Source organism: Convolutriloba macropyga, chromosome 15 (assembly GCF_964194025.1).
Source record: "Convolutriloba macropyga chromosome 15, txConMacr16.3, whole genome shotgun sequence".
Classification (NCBI taxonomy): domain Eukaryota; kingdom Metazoa; phylum Xenacoelomorpha; order Acoela; family Convolutidae; genus Convolutriloba; species Convolutriloba macropyga.
The window spans coordinates 43,326,353-43,344,127 of NC_134482.1; the positions used below are offsets into that span (position 1 = coordinate 43,326,353).

The window sequence follows — 17,775 nt, forward strand, 5'->3', positions numbered from 1 at the left end:
ATTATATGGTGGCATCGTTGAAGATGAAAACAAAATTAAAAGGTTTTTACTAGATATTAGATATGATTTAGGAAAAGGTGATAAGAGAAGCAGTAGATACAGGACAATAATTGTATATAAGAGGATAGAGAGAAAATCTATGGCAGGGGTTTAGCTAAAGATAAACTCGACAATCATAGCCGGAACTTCGCAGATAGTCTAATAGAAAGATTAGAAGTACTTAAGATGGGTCTAAAATTAACCAAACTTTATGGATTATTTAAACTTAAACAAGATTACATATGTAGAGACTATATTCAAAACAATACTAAAAAAGAGCAACAGCTAAAGGTCAAATGGAAATTGATGTAAGGAAATTATTGAACAACTCACTATATGGAAGAATGTGAAGGATCTTCTGCACTCCCTTCAAAGTAAGTTCTTACACGTTGAAGAAAAGATAATGAAAAGTGTAAGTAAACCAACATTTAAGAATATAACTCTATAACTAGACATAAGGATTATAGCCAAATATATAAAATATATAAAGGAAAAAGTAGAATATGATTCTCCAGTATATGTAGGTGTTACTATATTAGAATTAGGTAAATTACACATGTATGATGTATTCTATAATATTCTTCAACCATGTCTCAAAGATCTACAGCTCCATTATAAGGATACTGATAGTTTCGTGTTTAGCTTTAGTGAGGGTAATATACCCGAAGATTACATGGATCTGTCCAATCTACAAGCACCAATCGAAACTAATATAAAGTCCCCGGCAAAATTAAACCTGAAATGGGAAGTAGAATAATAGAAGAGTTTATAGCCCTGTCACCAAAGACATATAGCTTCAAAGGTTATACTAATATTACTATAGAGAAAAGAATAAAGAATTGTAACAATGCTAAACATGTAGTTTTTTATAACGCATTAAAGTATAACACACAGAGAACTGTAGATGAATGTAGAATACAGAAAGTTGATGATAACATGACAACAACAAAAACAAATAAGATTCGTCTAAACACATTTGATGATAAAAGATTTTATGTAAATAATAGTGAAAGCTATCCGCATGATGAGAATCTATATCTATTCAGAAGAGATCTCGTAAATAAAATCTACCCAGCACCATTGGATTTAGATAAAAACCAACTGGTTAAAAACTTTCTAGAACTAACCATCAATAATGATAGAAAGTTAATTGAAGCTGCTGTTAGATTATATAATAATCTGTGAATATAAAAATGAATATGAATATAAATATTAATATGAATATGAAAATGAATATGAAAACAAAAATAATTAGTAGTTAGTTCATTTTATATCATTATCTCTCCCATAATACAAATTATTTATATATATAAAAAACTTTTTTTCTTTATATATAAAAAATGACTACGCTAGATAAACTTATAGAATTAAACAATCTAGAAAAAGAAAACAGAAAGAATAGATTAGAAGATAAGTTGAGACTATTAAGAATATTATGGTGAAAAGGAAGAGTTATTTGATCCTCTAACTAAAACTTTATATACCCATAATGAGCAGAATCTAGCATTGGGTGAAAAAACATTAAGAGCAATAGTTTGGCAAAATCAAGAGTTAGATAAACAAAATAAAGCTATCGAGGAGACTGTTTCACAGATCGGTGAAACTGCTTCGCAGATCCAGAAAGCCCGTTCCCAAATCGGTGAATGCGCCTCCAAGATTAATGAAACGTTAAAGGCAACTCAAGATATAGCACCAGTTTTTGTTGATACAAACACAGCCAATATTCTTCATTCATTGGGGGCTCAAACTAATCCTCAATTAAAATTAAATCTCGTAGATTTACCCACTAGAAGGAAAGAACGGTGTTAATATAACTCTAGAGCAGGGTGAGTTGTTACTTAAGCATAATATATGAATTTTTAGATGGGCTTATTAACCTTCTTACTAATCCAGATGTATCATATGGTGGCATCGTTGAAGATGAAAACAAAATTAAAAGGTTTTTACTAGATATTAGATATGATTTAGGAAAAGGTGATAAGAGAAGCAGTAGATACAGGACAATAAAGGTATATAAGAGGATAGAGATAAAATCTATGGCAGGGGTTTAGCTAAAGATAAACTCGACAATCATAGCCGTAACTTCGCAGATAGTCTAATAGAAAGATTAGAAGTACTTAAGATGGGTCTAAAATTAACCAAATTTTATGGATTAATTAAATTTAAACAAGATTACATATGTAGAGACTATTTTCAAAACAATACTAAAAAAGAGCAAAAGCTAAAAGTGAATTGGAAAAGGATGTAAGGAAATTATTGAACAACTCACTATATGGAAGAATATGCAAGGATCTTCTACACCTCCTTCAAAGTAAGTTCTTACACCTTGAAGAAAAGATAATGAAAAGTATAAGTAAACCAACATTTAAGAATATAACTATATAACTAAATATAGGGACTATAGCCAAATATATAAATTATATAAAGGAAAAAGTAGAATATGATTCTCCAGTATATGTTGGTGTTACTATATTAGAATTAAGTAAATTACACATGTACGAAGTATTCTATAATATTCTTCAACCATGTCTCAAAGATCTACAGCTCCATTATAAGGATACTGAGCGTTTCGTGTTAAACTTTAGTGAGTGTAATGTACCCGAAGATTTAATGGATCTGTCCGATCTAGAAGCACCAATCAAAACTAATAATAAAGTCCCCGGCAAAATCAAACTTGAAATGGGAAGTAGAATAATAGAAGAGTTTATAGCCCTGTCACCAAAGACATATAGCTTCAAAGATTATACTAAGAAGACTAAAGGGAAAGGAATAAAGAATTGTAACAATGCTAAACATGTAGAGTTTTATAACGCATTGAAGTATAACACACAGAGAACTGTAGATGAATGTAAAATACTGAAAGTTGATGATAACATGACAACAACAAAAACAAGTAAGATTCGGCTGAACACGTTTGATGATAAAAAATTTTATGTAAATAATATTAAAATCTATCCTCATGATGAGAATCTATATCTATTCAGAAGAGATCTAGTAAGTAAAATGTACCCAGCACCATTAGATTTAGATAAAACCAACTGGTTAAAAACTTTCTAGAACTAGCCATTAATGATGATAGAAAGTTAATTGAAGCTGCTAGTAGATTGTATAATGATCTGTGAATATAAATATGAATATGAATATAAACATAAATATGAATATGAAAATGAATATCAATACAAAAATAATTAGTAGTTAGTTCATTTTATATCAATATCTCTCCTATAGTAAAAATTATTTTTATAAAATTTTTTTTTCTTTATATATAAAAAATTACTACGCTAGATAAACTTATAGAATTAAACAATCCAGAAAAAGAAAACAGAAGGATTAGATTAGAAGATAAATTAATACAACAAGAATATTATGGAAGAGTTATTTGATCCCCTAACTAAAACTTTAAATACCCATAAAGAACAGAATCTAGCATTGGGTGAACAAACATTAAGAGCAATAGATTGGCAAAATCAAGAGTTAGATAAACAAACTAAAGCTATCGAGGAGACTGCTTCACAGATCGGTGAAACTGCTTCGCAGATCCAGAAAGACCGTTCCCTGATCGGTGAATGCGCCTCCAAAATTAATGAAACGTTAAAGGAAACTCATGATATACCACCAGTTTTTGTTGATACAAACACAGCCAATATTCTTCATTCAATGGGGGCTCAAACTAATCCTCAATTAAAATTAAATCTCGTAGATTTACCCGCTAGAAGAAAAGAACGGTGTTAATATAACTCTAGAGCAGGGTGATTTTTCACTTAAGCAAAAAATATATGAATTTTCAGATGGGCTTATTAGCTTTCTTGCTAATCCAGATGTATTATATGGTGGCATCGAGGAAGAAGAAAACAAAATTAAAAGGTTTTTGTACTAGATATTAGATATGATTTAGGAAAAGGTGATAAGAGAAGCAGTAGATAGAGGACAATAAACGTATATAAGAGGATAGAGAGAAAAATTATGGCAGGGGTTTAACTAAAGATAATCTCGACAGTCATAGATGTAACTTCCCATATAGCCTAATAGAAAGATTAGAATTACTTATACTAGAAACAAAAGCTGGACATGATGGATTATGTGATGAAATTTTAATTATATCTAAACAACAATTATCTATGAATATTATTTATCACGAACAACTAGACAATTTTGTTTTTAATTATGCTAAATAAATAATGTTGGAAAAACAACGACCACTAGCTAAAGAAGTATTCAGTCCTCAAATAACAAAGTTCAGAAGAGAAAGAATAATACCACTATATAAAGATGAAACATGGTCAGCTGATTTAATTGATAAGTAATCTCTAAGTAAATACAATAATAATCATAAGTTTATATTAATAGTTATAGATATATACACAAAATAAGCATGGGCTATTCCATTGAAGAATAAATCTGGTTTATCTATAACTAATGGTTTTAAAATAGTAATAGGTGAACATAGAAAACCAGAAAAGTTATGGTTAGATAGAGGTAGTGAGTTTTACAAAAAATTTTTAATTCTTTACTTGAAGAAAATGAAATCGGCGAAGCCTTATATCATTAGACTTATCATTGGCCTTGTTACTAGTCTTATCGTTAGCCTTATCATTAGCCTTATCATTAGTTTTATCATTAGCCATATCATTAGTAAAATTTTAAGCCAGAAATATAATTGTAAAAAATTTTTGAAAAAATTAAGAGATAAGCGCATGATCGCATGCTTGCGCATAATTCTGATTAGGAGACTATGCGCAACTGTGCGCGTGCGCATATTGTGTGCAATCATGCGGGTTGGGGTTTGTTTTTGGTTAATTGGCTCATTTCCCGAACTCGAGAGGGGGAACGGACCAATTTTATTTTTTTTGCGAGTATAGGAGTGGATAAATTGGGGTTTCCAGTTACCAGTACATTTTGGCTCGTTTTCCCGAACTCGAGTGGGGAATGGGCCAATTTTGATTGTGGGTATAGTAGTGGATAAAACGGGGGTTCCAGTTACCAGTACAATTTGGCTCGTTTCCCCGAATTCGAGTGAGGGAATGGGCCAATTTTGATTGTGGGTATAGTACGGTTTGGCTATGGTTTCTTTTCTAAAACATAACAAACTCTAGACTGATAATTCAGCGTCGAAGCCGATGAAATATCTTATTTAAACAACTGAGGTCTAGTAGTCTTTCTTTCTTGCTTTCCCTCTTCTTTTTGTGTTTCGACAGGTTTCATAGACCCCTTTGAGCAATTTTGGTGTTCGCTTGTGTGGTCACCTCTTAAAAAGTTTGCTTCATCCCAAGGTTCTCTTTGGCACTGTCACCGTCAAAATAGAATATTCTTCTCTTGATTTGTTCTGGAAACTGGCGAAAGAGTAGCAGCGAGTAATAAGTTTTTTTGCTTGAGACATTAAGATATACGCTTAGCAAAAGAAGACGAATTAGTGGTCACTACTTTTGACCTCGGATTGTTGTGATAAATTCTTCTCATTTGTCATACTCGTAGCAATGACACAGTTTTTGTCACTATGTTTTTTTTAGTTTCCAGAGGTTTCACAATATTAAAACTGAATTCATAAAGAAAATTTTATTTACTCTTCAACACGTTATGTAATTGTAGATACTATGTTGTAATAAAAATAAGATAAGCAAAATTTTGTAAATACAGAAACCTCATTTTTGTAAATATGTTAGAATGAACGTGCTGAAGTGATATCGTCTAACAAACTAATTTTACTCAACACATATGCGCAGTTACTGTTTTTGTTTTTGTTCGCATATTCGAAGAACTGATGGTCATTTTCGTTTAAAATAAATGCAATCGCTGCAGTAACGAATAAAACCCCTCCCATCAAAAATCAAAGAGGTCGGAGAAACAAAAGCTGAAATTGTTCCCGCGCCGAGGTGTCAACACTATAAAACAAAATTATGTAAGATTGGCGGTGGGAGTTTATATTTTCTAGAAGATCGACGCTAAACGCATTGATTTTATGCATAGATGACACTTATTTTGGCATTTCTAAATGAAGAGATTACAAATTGTTGGCGTTTCTAAGTGTCGATTTGAAAAAATTTGCGTTTTTTAGCATAAATTTTACAAAATTTTTTCGCTTCTGAGCCTAGATCTTATACAAAATTGGGGTTTTTTTATCGTAGATCTTGCGTAAATTTGGGATGTCTAAGCGTAGTTCATAGATAATTTAGTTTTAATTTTACATTTGATCTTATATTGATGCGCTATTCTGTTTGTCCAGAACTCATAATACATTGCTTAAAAAAATTCAGATCTGTTCTTAATAGTAATTTTTTTAAAGTTCAAACTAAATAATAAGTTTTCATGCATTGTTTGAAAAAAATATCGAATTGTTGCCAATGACTTTGTCCCAACGCTACTGCCACAAAACTAAGAGTAGATTAATCTCTGGGAAACCAATTGAAACCAACTCGAAACACACGGAATTTCTGCTCTGTATCAGGTAATTATTATTAAGAAATTAGCTTTAATTTATCATTAGGTTGATTGAGATGTTTTCTGGGGTACCGAATCTCTTTTATACCCCACTCACTTCCACAATCTAATTGAATTAGTGCGGCAACTTTGACGCGATTCGCTTAGAACTGTTTTATTCCTAACATTTACCAGTTTAAAAATAAAAACAATGCAAGTTATTAACAATCATATATCAAGTATGTTTAATTGCAATTCATAAAAATATACTTATAGCAAAGTAATATCAATCGTAAATAAGCTGTGTTTAATTGTAATTTCATTACTATTGGAATATAAGCAACTTCCAACAAAGTCCACCATGCTGAATAAAAATTTCAAACTTGGCATCGAAAAATATTTTTCAAATAGTCTTTAACAAAATTCGACCAGTTCACACTATTCTCAGTAAAAAAAATTTTGTTGACATTTTGCTGCAATCATTTTTGTTGACCGATTGCCTTTTCGGTTTTTTTCCAGCAAAACTCATCAAGTGCTTTCTATAATTCAACAGCGTTTTTAAAATTTGCGTCTCCTGGTTTGAATCTCTCACCTACTGCATGTCAGAAAATTCTTTTTTCCACGGCACAACCGTTCACGTAATCATAGTTAATTTTCTTAAAATTACATCAAATTCATTGCACTTTATGTGAAACATATGCGTTGAATTTTTGTAATATTTTCGGTTTTTAAGAAATATTTTGTAATATTTTTATGTTCTACAATTTTAGTGGTAAGATTTTTTTTCACCGCTTAAGCAGAGAAAAACCAATAGAAAGGGGTGATAACGAAAAATTAATTACTGAAAACTTCAAATCTGTTAAAAATTTTCTTTTATTTTGACCGCATTTACCGCATTCAACGCTTAAAAACCACAATTTTTACAACCATCACCGCATTCACCACAACTTTTTACAGCTGTAGTGATTTTAAGTGTTGACACAGGGACCTGGGAAATTCCTATTCTAAAACGTATCGAATTTCTTTCGGTGCTTTGGCCATGAGCTTCATTTCTTTACCTGTGACATGGGCCTGAACTGAAATAACAGAAACGCCTTGAGTTTTCGCACTTCGTATTTAGGCTGGATTTATACTATACTAGCGTCTTCTTGGCGAATATTTAACACAACCCAGGTGCCCAGTTGGTCCTGAAAAACGGGCTAAAGCCGTTTCTCGTCTGTAGCCAATTAATTTCGTCAATCTCAAAATATGCAACCGTAAATTGCACTGGAGTCTCGATATGCATTTTTAGCATCCGTAACAACAGTTTTCCAGTATTGAAGGGTCATTCACCTTTAATGTACTTGACTGTGCTTTTTTCCAGGATGAAACATAAGCATCGCATCAGCCCAGGTTGTTTTCTGCTCAAACTTTTGCATCATGTTTTGGTTTAATTCATTACTTTACCATTAATAATAATATTATTATTGTTATTATTATTATTTTTATTATTATTAATATTATTATTATTATTTTTATTATTATTATTATTATTATTATTATTATTATTATTATTAATATTATTATTATTATTATTATTATTAGTTCTATTATTATTATTTTTATTATTATTGTTATTTTTATTATGTGAAGTATTTTTTGAAACAAACATTGATTTTTAGACAAATGATGGTGCACTATATTGAGCTATTGTTGCTATTTTTTCCTGTTGGTGCTTTTGAAGCAGTTTTTGTAACATCTTTCAGTTTCTAAAACTGATTTTGGAAATTTTGTTTGAATTTCTTGTTTTCGTGTTGGCGATCTTTCAATTTGATCAACTTAATTTCAAGATTCTTTTTTGAAGAGAAATAGGAATTTCTGTGTAATAAATGATACACATTTGTTCTCATTTTTTGGGGGTTTTCTCTTTGGAGATGTTGTTTAGTATGTCTCCGAGAAAATTTGAGTGGGTTAAGGATGAAGCAAAAGACTTTTCAAAGGGTTTTTCAATTGTTGTGAAGTACCGCGCTAGCATTTTGTAGGAAATTCTGTGAAAAACACCTTCGACTTTTGTCATTTTAATTCCCCTATCTCACTTTTCTATGTATGTACAGATTCTATTGTTTTTTTTTCTATCAGTTGGCAGTTGCTTGTTGAATAAAAAATCTTTTTCGTTGCACCTTTTTTGGTAGCTGTTTCGGAGTCCTAACTTGTCAAGTCAGTTATTCAGATAATTTATCATTTTTTGTTATCAGATTTGGTTTTTCCATAATAATTATACTCTATTATTGCATCAAGAATTTCAATCTAAGATATAATTTAATTCCGTTGTGCAAGTTTTGTGAGAAACGCTTGACCAATCATCGGGTGGTTCAAATTTTCAAAGAATTTGGAGAGTAGAGGGAAATAGAATGCTATTTTGTGGATACCACTGTTCTCAAGACAAAAAAAAAATTGGGTTTGAATCTCTTTTGTGAAATTTGCCAGAACGGGCAATTTTTTTTGTTCGCGTGCACATTTTGCAAGCTTTTTGTTTTAACTGAGATCTCTTGCTTAAAAATTTGAAATTTCTAGGAATATAACACTCAGCTTTTTTGAAAGCGTAAAAAGTGTTCCGGTTATTTTGTTAGGCTTTGATCTACTTTGGGTTTTTTGGAACTTTATGCATATTTGAGCAGTTTCTGATTGGTATATATTATTTTTTTTCTAAAAGTGAGAAATAACTGGGCTTATGTTGCTCATAGTTGGCAATATTTCAACTTAACAAAATAGTGCATATTTGTAGGTGTAAAAATTTTTGTTTATTAAACCGCCAAAAATTGAGAGAAGAATATGAATTTTATCAAATTTTTGATGTCTCTACTGCTCTCCTATGGACTAGAGAATTTGTAGCACCTGCATAGTATAATTTGGCCAGTCAATTCCACAGGAGCAATCGCTGTTATATGTACCCTTAATTTACCAGAATTTAATTATGTTTTTCTTTTTTAATTGAATTATGTTTTTGGCTAATATTTTAATTTTTTTATGACCTATGACCGCTTTTTCTAGTTTTAATTAGTTCAGTAGTTAGATGATTGTTAGGTCAGTCAAAAGGTAGCTTTACCGTGAAAACTAATCTTTGCGTCGTTTTCGGAACTGTTCCGGCTATTTAAAGATCTGTTCACATGATTTCATAACTTTTGAGTTCAAAACGAAGTGATGATTTTGATCAAGGCAAAAAAGCAAATGGCGCAGAGGAGGAGTGGTGAAACTTTTGCTGCGCGACACTTTTTCACACTAATTTTATTATACAACGAGAAAGCAGTGTTTGAACAAATTTTCTCTCTCGTTAGTGATTTTCCTTCACATGCGGCGATTTGAATTGTGATTTTCAAAGGATTTTTCCAATCGCTTCGCAGTTCAATCTGACTGATTACAGTAAAAGAGTACAAGAGTTTTGTTACGAGTAAATGACGGCCTGATCACTTCAAATTTGTTTTTTTTTGCTCAATTATCCATGCTTTTTAAACTGAAAGGTGCGCTCGACGTCATTTTTCATTTCTATTGGGTCGTCTTTTTTCTGCACTTGCGTGATGAAATTTTTGGTCACATGAGACTTAATTCGCTCCCACCAAAGCTTTCATCCGCTTCAAAAATCCTTTTTCTCCAATATAATTCAAGGATGTGAAAACAAATGTGTGTGCGCGTGTGTCACTATCTGAATGTAGTTTCCGAGCAGCCAAAACAAGCATCAAAACTTAATACAGATTTTAAATAAAAATCTCAGTAATTTATAATTAAAAATTCCCTCTTTGGTCTCTTTTTATAATTTTTTCGGGACCGAAGTTGAAAGGTCACTTGTTCAAAAAAAGTTAATTCGGCTATTTTTTGGCACTCAGCTCGCTATGTTTACTATTTTTATTATTTTTCAATCTATAATTATTTTTTATCATTGTTATCAATTTTTCAATATATTTTTATATCGTCCTTTTGGTTATTAATTATTAATTTTATCATCATTATTTTTATTATGGTTGTCATTATTAAAATTAACAATATTAATGATAATAAAATTATAATTACTGATATTATTATTATTGCTATTACTATTCTGATCATTACTATTACTTATTTTTCTAATATTATTATTATTATTATTATTATTATTATTATTATTATTATTATTATAATTATTATTATTATTATTATTATTATTATTATTATTATTATTATTATTACTATTATTATCATCATCATCATTATTACTATTATTATTATTATTATTATTATTATTATTATTATTATTATTATTATTATTAGTATTATTATTATTATTATTATTATTATTATTATTATTATTATTATTATTATTATTATTATTATTATTATTATTATTATTATTATTATTATTACTATTATTATCATCATCATCATTATTACTATTATTATTATTATTATTATTATTATTATTATTATTATTATTATTAGTATTATTATTATTATTATTATTATTATTAATATTATTATTATTATTATTATTATTATTATTATTATTATTATTATTATTATTATTATTATTATTATTATTATTATTATTAAATTTAATATTATTATTATCATTATTATTATTTTTAAATTTATTTTTATTATCGTTGTTGCAATTAATTTTTTGATTGTTGTTATTATTAGTATTAAAAATATCATTAATTTTTAAAATATTTTTAATCCATTATTAGTATTGTTGTTTGTTTTAAATTTTTTTTAAATTAATTTTTGTCATTATTATTCTTTTTTTAATATAATTGTTTTTCTTTTTCCTACTATTATTGCTCTCACTATTACTATTATTATTATTATTATTATTATTATTATTATTATTATTTTTATTATTATTATTATTAATATTATTATTATTATTATTGTTATTATTATTATTATTATTATTATTATTATTATTATTATTATTATTATTAATATTATTATTATTATTATTATTATTATTTTTATTATTATTATTATTAATACTACTACTATTATTATTATTGTTAATATTGTTATTATTATTAATATTATTTTTATTATTATTGTTACTATTATTTTTATTATTATTATTATTATTATTATTATTATTATTATTATTATTATTATTATTATTATGTAGTATCTAAAATTCAGCTAAGGATGTTCGGGGGCCTTAGCTTCTAAATTCTCCTAAGTATTGTTTCTCTAATGTAGCCCTCTAGGAGACATTAATTCCCTTAAAGACCTTCCGCCCTAACTAACTTATAAAGAAAAACAGGCACAATCCTATACTTAGAAAACGTTAACTTAAACCAGCTACTTTCTAGTACTTATGCCTACTGAGATAATTATATCAAGAACAAGCCGAAATCTAACTATGAGCTCTCTGTCTTACCAACAGAAAAGAGAGACTTCACTTACAAAATTAAATTGAAAAGAGGCTCTGAAAATCTACAAAAATCAAGCGGTATATATACTCCGCAAAAGTAAATATTAGAGATATAATCAACTCTGACTTCTTTTTATAACTAATCTTATGCGAAAAATTCCCAAAAATTCACGTGGTTGAACAAAGTTTACCCCCATTTGGTAAGTAACCTCTAATTTGAGCTGAGAAACCTTAAGCTCCATTAAAGGTTCTAAATCCGTTCAGTTTAGACAAAGTCAGCACTGTTATTACTAATCAAAATCAAAATTTGTTCAATAAACCGCTTAAACTGTTTAAACTGTTCTAACTTACATAGCCATTATTCTTTCGTTATAATTTAATTAAAACTTCTGAGAAATAGCCCAAGGTTTGTACTTTGCTATAATTTCTTAAGTTTTCTTAATTTTCTTAAGATATCTTAAGATAGAAATTTCGTTTCTACAACACCTTCTCGGACTTAACTATTCTCCCGAATAGTTGCAAAATCTTAAAGTACAAGAATTAAACTTGAACCAAATTAAACACTGCATTTTAGTTAGAATCATTCGAAAAACAGTTGTTTCGGTAGTTTCTCTCCGTGTGTCTGTAATCCTTGGTCAACAACCTACAGAACTCCAAACGTTTCAACGCATTGCTCAATCGAAGTCTTCGACTCCCCTCAGCACCACATTGTTGATTTGTATAATATAATTCTACTGAACGATTCGAATCATGCAGCTTGCAGTTGGGAACTCTCTAAATGCACCTAAGAGTGCGTTGAAACCCCTTTCATTGGTGAGTGTCTGTTGTTCTGGTTCTTGACTTAAGATGAATCTCTGACGATGTTGGTTAGCATAATGTCATAGATCTATGATGAGCACCTGTTCTGCCTTGCGTTGAACCACATCGCCACTTTGTGTCAAGTCCTTTGCTGGAAACAGTCAATGCTTGTGTTGGGAAGGAAACAGAGTTAGCAGCGCACCAGCATCTACAATTTTGCTTGGAATTTGTCAACATGCAAGAAAGAAAATAACTCTCCTTGAAAAAATCTAACAGTATTAACGTACACAAAAGTAGATTCGAACTTGCTTTACTGCATAACTAACTAAAAAAATAAATTTTGCTGACCAAAGTTCCAATTCTGCGGTACATCTTCTTGAAGAATCTCCTAGTTACTTAATAATTATTAACTTTTAGTGGAGTGATCTCTGTAAAAACCATCTATATTTTTTGAGAGTAGCTACTCTGTATTCTGAACTAAGGAGAAACTCTTAACTGCAAGACATTTTACATACAAATAAAGGACTGCAAACTTACTAGAGACCTTATTCCTACTAAATCACAGCTGGTACCGATCAATGTGTATTCTCGAGAATTTAACTTGGCTCTTTTCTAATTCTCTCTTCGATCTCTGAGTTTACACCAACTCTATCCAATAATCCCAGTATCCATTTCAATCAACTCATATTTGTTTGGTTTGCAGAAAGAGGATTAGAAACTGTATTTAAGCTGCAACATTGTTTTTTGGCGTACAGGAGGATAAAGAACCCAAGAAATATTGATTCTTTATGTTCAATACGTGTCTTGCTCATTCCTACCTCAAAAATCTGGTTTTTCAGCTCATTCAGGGACTTGAAAAACCTGTTGTCAAAAAAACCTATCCTCATGAGAACCTTTCAGTTATTTTGTGGTCGTATGTCGACTAGGGTCCATTATCTGATAACCATATCATTTCCATCCCAACCATTTCCAATCAACTTCACAGTCTCTGCAACGACTATTAACCCGCATTTTTGAAAAAAAAAACAGATATCTCCAAAGCAAGCATTTTTCGAGAAATATTTAAATTCAAAATTGGAACTTTTGATAAAAATTGTTTTGGAAAATGCATTTTTAAAACTCAATTAAATATTAGTATCAAAGTATTAATTCAAAAGCATACATGAGCTTCAGCTTTTCTGAGTGTAAAAACAGAATATTTCAAATTAATCAGTCAATCAGTCATCACAAAAAAAACTAGTATCAGATTTGAAATTATACAGGAAATACAAACAAAAATAACCAGCCAATGGAATAACCTCTCAGATTGCTAGTTTAGTTACCACATAACTCAGTTTGTCGTCTCACTTTGCTCGATGGAGGACACATTTTTTCTCCCTTCTCATCAACTTCTGACTTTCTACTTCCCTCTCTCTCAGGGTTATTGACAACAAGAGCCATTCTCTTGACTGTCTTTTGTGTACAATACGCCGGTTGCTCACATTTGAGGGAAGTTTTTTCAGATATTGCTTCAGTTGCATCACGAGAAAAAAAATGATCCCGATTATCTGCACATTCCTCGACTACTTTACTGAGGATGCTTTTGATAGACTCGAGTGACGTATTTTCAACTGTTGATGTCTCCTGTACTTCTTTCATGGTTTCTTGTCCAGTTTCTATAGAAAAACACGTAAAGGGGACTGCCTTGTCAAATGTTTTGTTGTCAAACTTGAGGCCAATTGTGTTCTTTTTTTCTATACCTGCAATAATACTCTCTGTCAGTGACCCATTTTCCCACTCTACACAATCCCGATCAGGTTTCTGCTCCGGCAAATTGTCATACTCGTCAGAACCACACCAAAGGAATTTAAGTTCCCTCTCCTCAAGAAATCTTTGTTGATTTTCATGTATTGCTCTATAGGACAACTCATAATCACAGAATTGCGCACGGACTGATCTGCTTAGTTCCATGGTGTCCGAGACTTGTAAGGTTGTGTTTTCATTGTGGTTTTTGTAAAAGTCTACAGTTGTCTGTTTGTATGGTACAGAGACTTCAGGCAAATTCTCGATAGCAACAATGAAGACCAGAAGCTGCCTCGGAATTGAGAATGGAGGATCAGCTACCCATCTGAAGCACGTTTTTCTCTCTTTTATAATTGCTACATCATCATTGAAGTCTGGGAAGAAAAAGTGGACCTTGAGATTTTCGTTCAATTTCACAGATTTGATATTCATCATTCCAGCCTTTGTTTGGTTCAAGACGGTTGAAATCCTAAATGAACTAAAGTTAAAGCAAAATTGCTCCTATAATCATAATTGCTAAATCTTTCTCTCTGAAGCATTCACATGCTATTTGCCAATGAGTACCAAGATTATAATAGCCATTTATTCGCTTTTTCTGGTTTGTTCTCATATTTTATAACAGAACAGACTTACTTGGAATGGGAAATAGGAAGAGGTCCCAGAGATGAAGAATCTCCGCTGAAGTGTTTATTGTTGTCAACTTAGGCTGGTAACAATAAGCGCTTCAAATTTTCTCAAGAAAAGAATAAAAGCTAGTTATAGTTAAGTTGTTGGAGAAGGAAAAGAAGTTAAATTAGTTGTACTTTTGTTTGTACACTATGATAAAGATGACATCATTATGACGCAATAGTCACGTAATTATTACGGTACTATGAGTAAGACCTCAATCACGTGAGTTGTGCACGCTAAGGTAAAGTATGAAGCATCATATCGTAAGTAGTATGGCATAGACTTTGTTCACATGAGTTCAATGACCACATAGAATATCTAGGTTTCTGTAATTCGGTAATTGTTCCAAACATAAGACGTAACTGATCTTAATTTTGTTCCAAAGAGGACAGTGGCCCTCTTGCAATTATGAAATCATCTAATTGTCCGGAATTGCGAAGATAGTAGGACGTAATTTTCATGGTACTATGATTTAATATATACATTTTATGACTTATTTCTAACGATAGTGGAAAACTCGATGAAGTTGTACTCAAGAAACCTCTATCGATCACCTGAGAAGACTCGCCTTTACAAAATAAGATGTCAAATTGATGTTTGTAAGATAAATAAATATATGGATTGTCAGATATAAATTAAATAAATACAGATGATGATGTTAAGTTGTCTAATTTTTGATATATTTTCGATAAATATTTGAAAACATTTTATTTTTTACAAAATTTGGTTGTTTTTCGACAATCCTAAAAAAACGTGTAAAAAATGGGTATTTTTGAAAAGAATTGGTTGTTTTTTCACCAAGAATTGTGTGTTTTCTGCCAAGAATTGGTATGTATTGGCAAGAATTGGGTGTTTATTTCAAGAATTGGGTATTTTTTAGCAAGAATTCTGTGTTTTTTTCATGAAATAGGTATTTTTTATGCATGAATTGGGTATTTGTGGCAAGAATTGGACATCTTTGGTAATTATTGGGTTTTTTGGACAATGATTGGGTATTTTTTGGCAATAATTGTGTATTTTTTGCCAAGAATTTTAATTTTTTTGGTAAGAATTATTTTTTTTCAAGAATTGGGTATTTTTAGCGAGGATGGGGTATTTTTGGCAAGAATTGGGTGTTTTAGGCAAGAATATGGTATTTTTCAGTTGAACAGCTTGGGTATCATGCTGTGAGGTACGTTTTTGGGATTTGAGGGAAAATGGGCTATACGTAATCCTTATACATAGATACGTCTATTTATCCCCCCATCCCCCCTGTCTTGCTAATCCCCTTCGTGTGAACAACTGGGGTATCATGCTGTGAGGTACCTCTTTGAAATTCACGTAAACCGTACGTAACTGTCGATCATTCATCTAAATGATTATTAAAGTACTATCTTGTTAATTCTTTTCGCATGAACAGCTTGGGTATCATGCTGTGAGGTACATCTTTGAAAATTTACATTATTAAAGTGTAATTTGGTAGGGGGTCAATGACCTTACTGATTTGATTCTAAGGCATTATCTCGTTAACCCTCTTCCTGTGAACAGCTTGGGTATCATGCAGTGAGGTACAGCTTTGGAATTTTACATTAGTAAAGTGTAATATGGTAATGGGTAAGTGACCTTACTATTTTGTTACTAAGAGATTATCTTGCAAATCTCCTTCGTGCTTGGGTATCATGCTGTGAGGTATGCCTTTGGAAATTGACAATTTTAAAGTGTAATATGGTAGGGGGACAATGACCTTAATGATTTGTTTTTCAGGTACTATCTTGCTAGTCCCCTTAGCGTGAACAGCTTGGGTATCATGTTGTGAGGTGCATTTTTGAAAAGTCGTACGTAACTGTAAATGAGTCATCCTACCTAATTTAAAATTAAAACATTATTCTGCTAATCCCTTTCGTGTGAAAAGTTTGGTTATCATGCTGTGAGGTACGTCTTTGGAAATTGACATTAGTAAAGTCTAATATAGTAGGGGGTCAATGACCTTACTGATTTGTTGTTAAGGCACTATCTTGCTAATCCCTTTAGTGTGAACAGCTTGGGTATCATGCTGTGCGGTACATTTTTGAAAATCACGTAGGCCGTACATAACTGTGAGTCATCATATCTAATTTAATATTTAAACATTTTATAGCTAATCCCCTTCGTGTGAACAGCGTGAATATCATGCAGTGAGGTACGTTTTTTGGAAATTTACATGATTATAGTGTAAAAGTGTAGGGGGTCAATGACCTCACTGATTTGTTGTTAAAACACTCTCTTGCTAATCCCTTTAGTGTGAACAGCTTGGGTGTCATTCTGTGAGGTACACTTTTGAAAATTTACATTAGTAAACTGTAATATGGTAGGGGGTCAATGTCCTTACTAATTTGTTAAGGCACTGTCTTGCTAATCCTCTTCGTGTGAACAGCTTGGGTATCATGCTGTGAGGTACACTTTTGAAAATCACGTAAACCGTACGTAAGTGTAAATGAGTCACCCTATCTAATTTAATATTAAAACATTACCTAACTAATCCCCTTTGAGAGAACAGCTTGGGTGTCATGCTGTGAGGTAAGTCTTTGGAAATTTACATTTTTAAAGTGCAATATGGGAATGAGTAAATGACCTAAATTAATTTTGAGGGATTAACTTGCTAATCCCCCTCGTGTGAACAGCGTGGTTATCAAGCTGTGAGGTACATCTTTGGGATTTGAGGGAAAATGGGCTATACCTAATGT

The 17,775-nt window shown here is 30.9% G+C and overlaps 1 protein-coding gene across 1 annotated transcript in view; it reads right to left on the bottom strand.

Annotated features, from left to right (window-relative positions):
* LOC142354209 (uncharacterized) overlaps positions 1-14,836 on the bottom strand; it is a 135,389-nt gene extending 120,553 nt beyond the window's left edge. Inside the window, exon 1 of the mRNA XM_075406462.1 lies at positions 13,945-14,836. Coding sequence (XP_075262577.1) covers positions 13,945-14,836 — 892 coding nt within the window. The remainder of the gene's footprint in view (positions 1-13,944) is intronic.
* Positions 14,837-17,775: the final 2,939 nt, after the last annotated feature.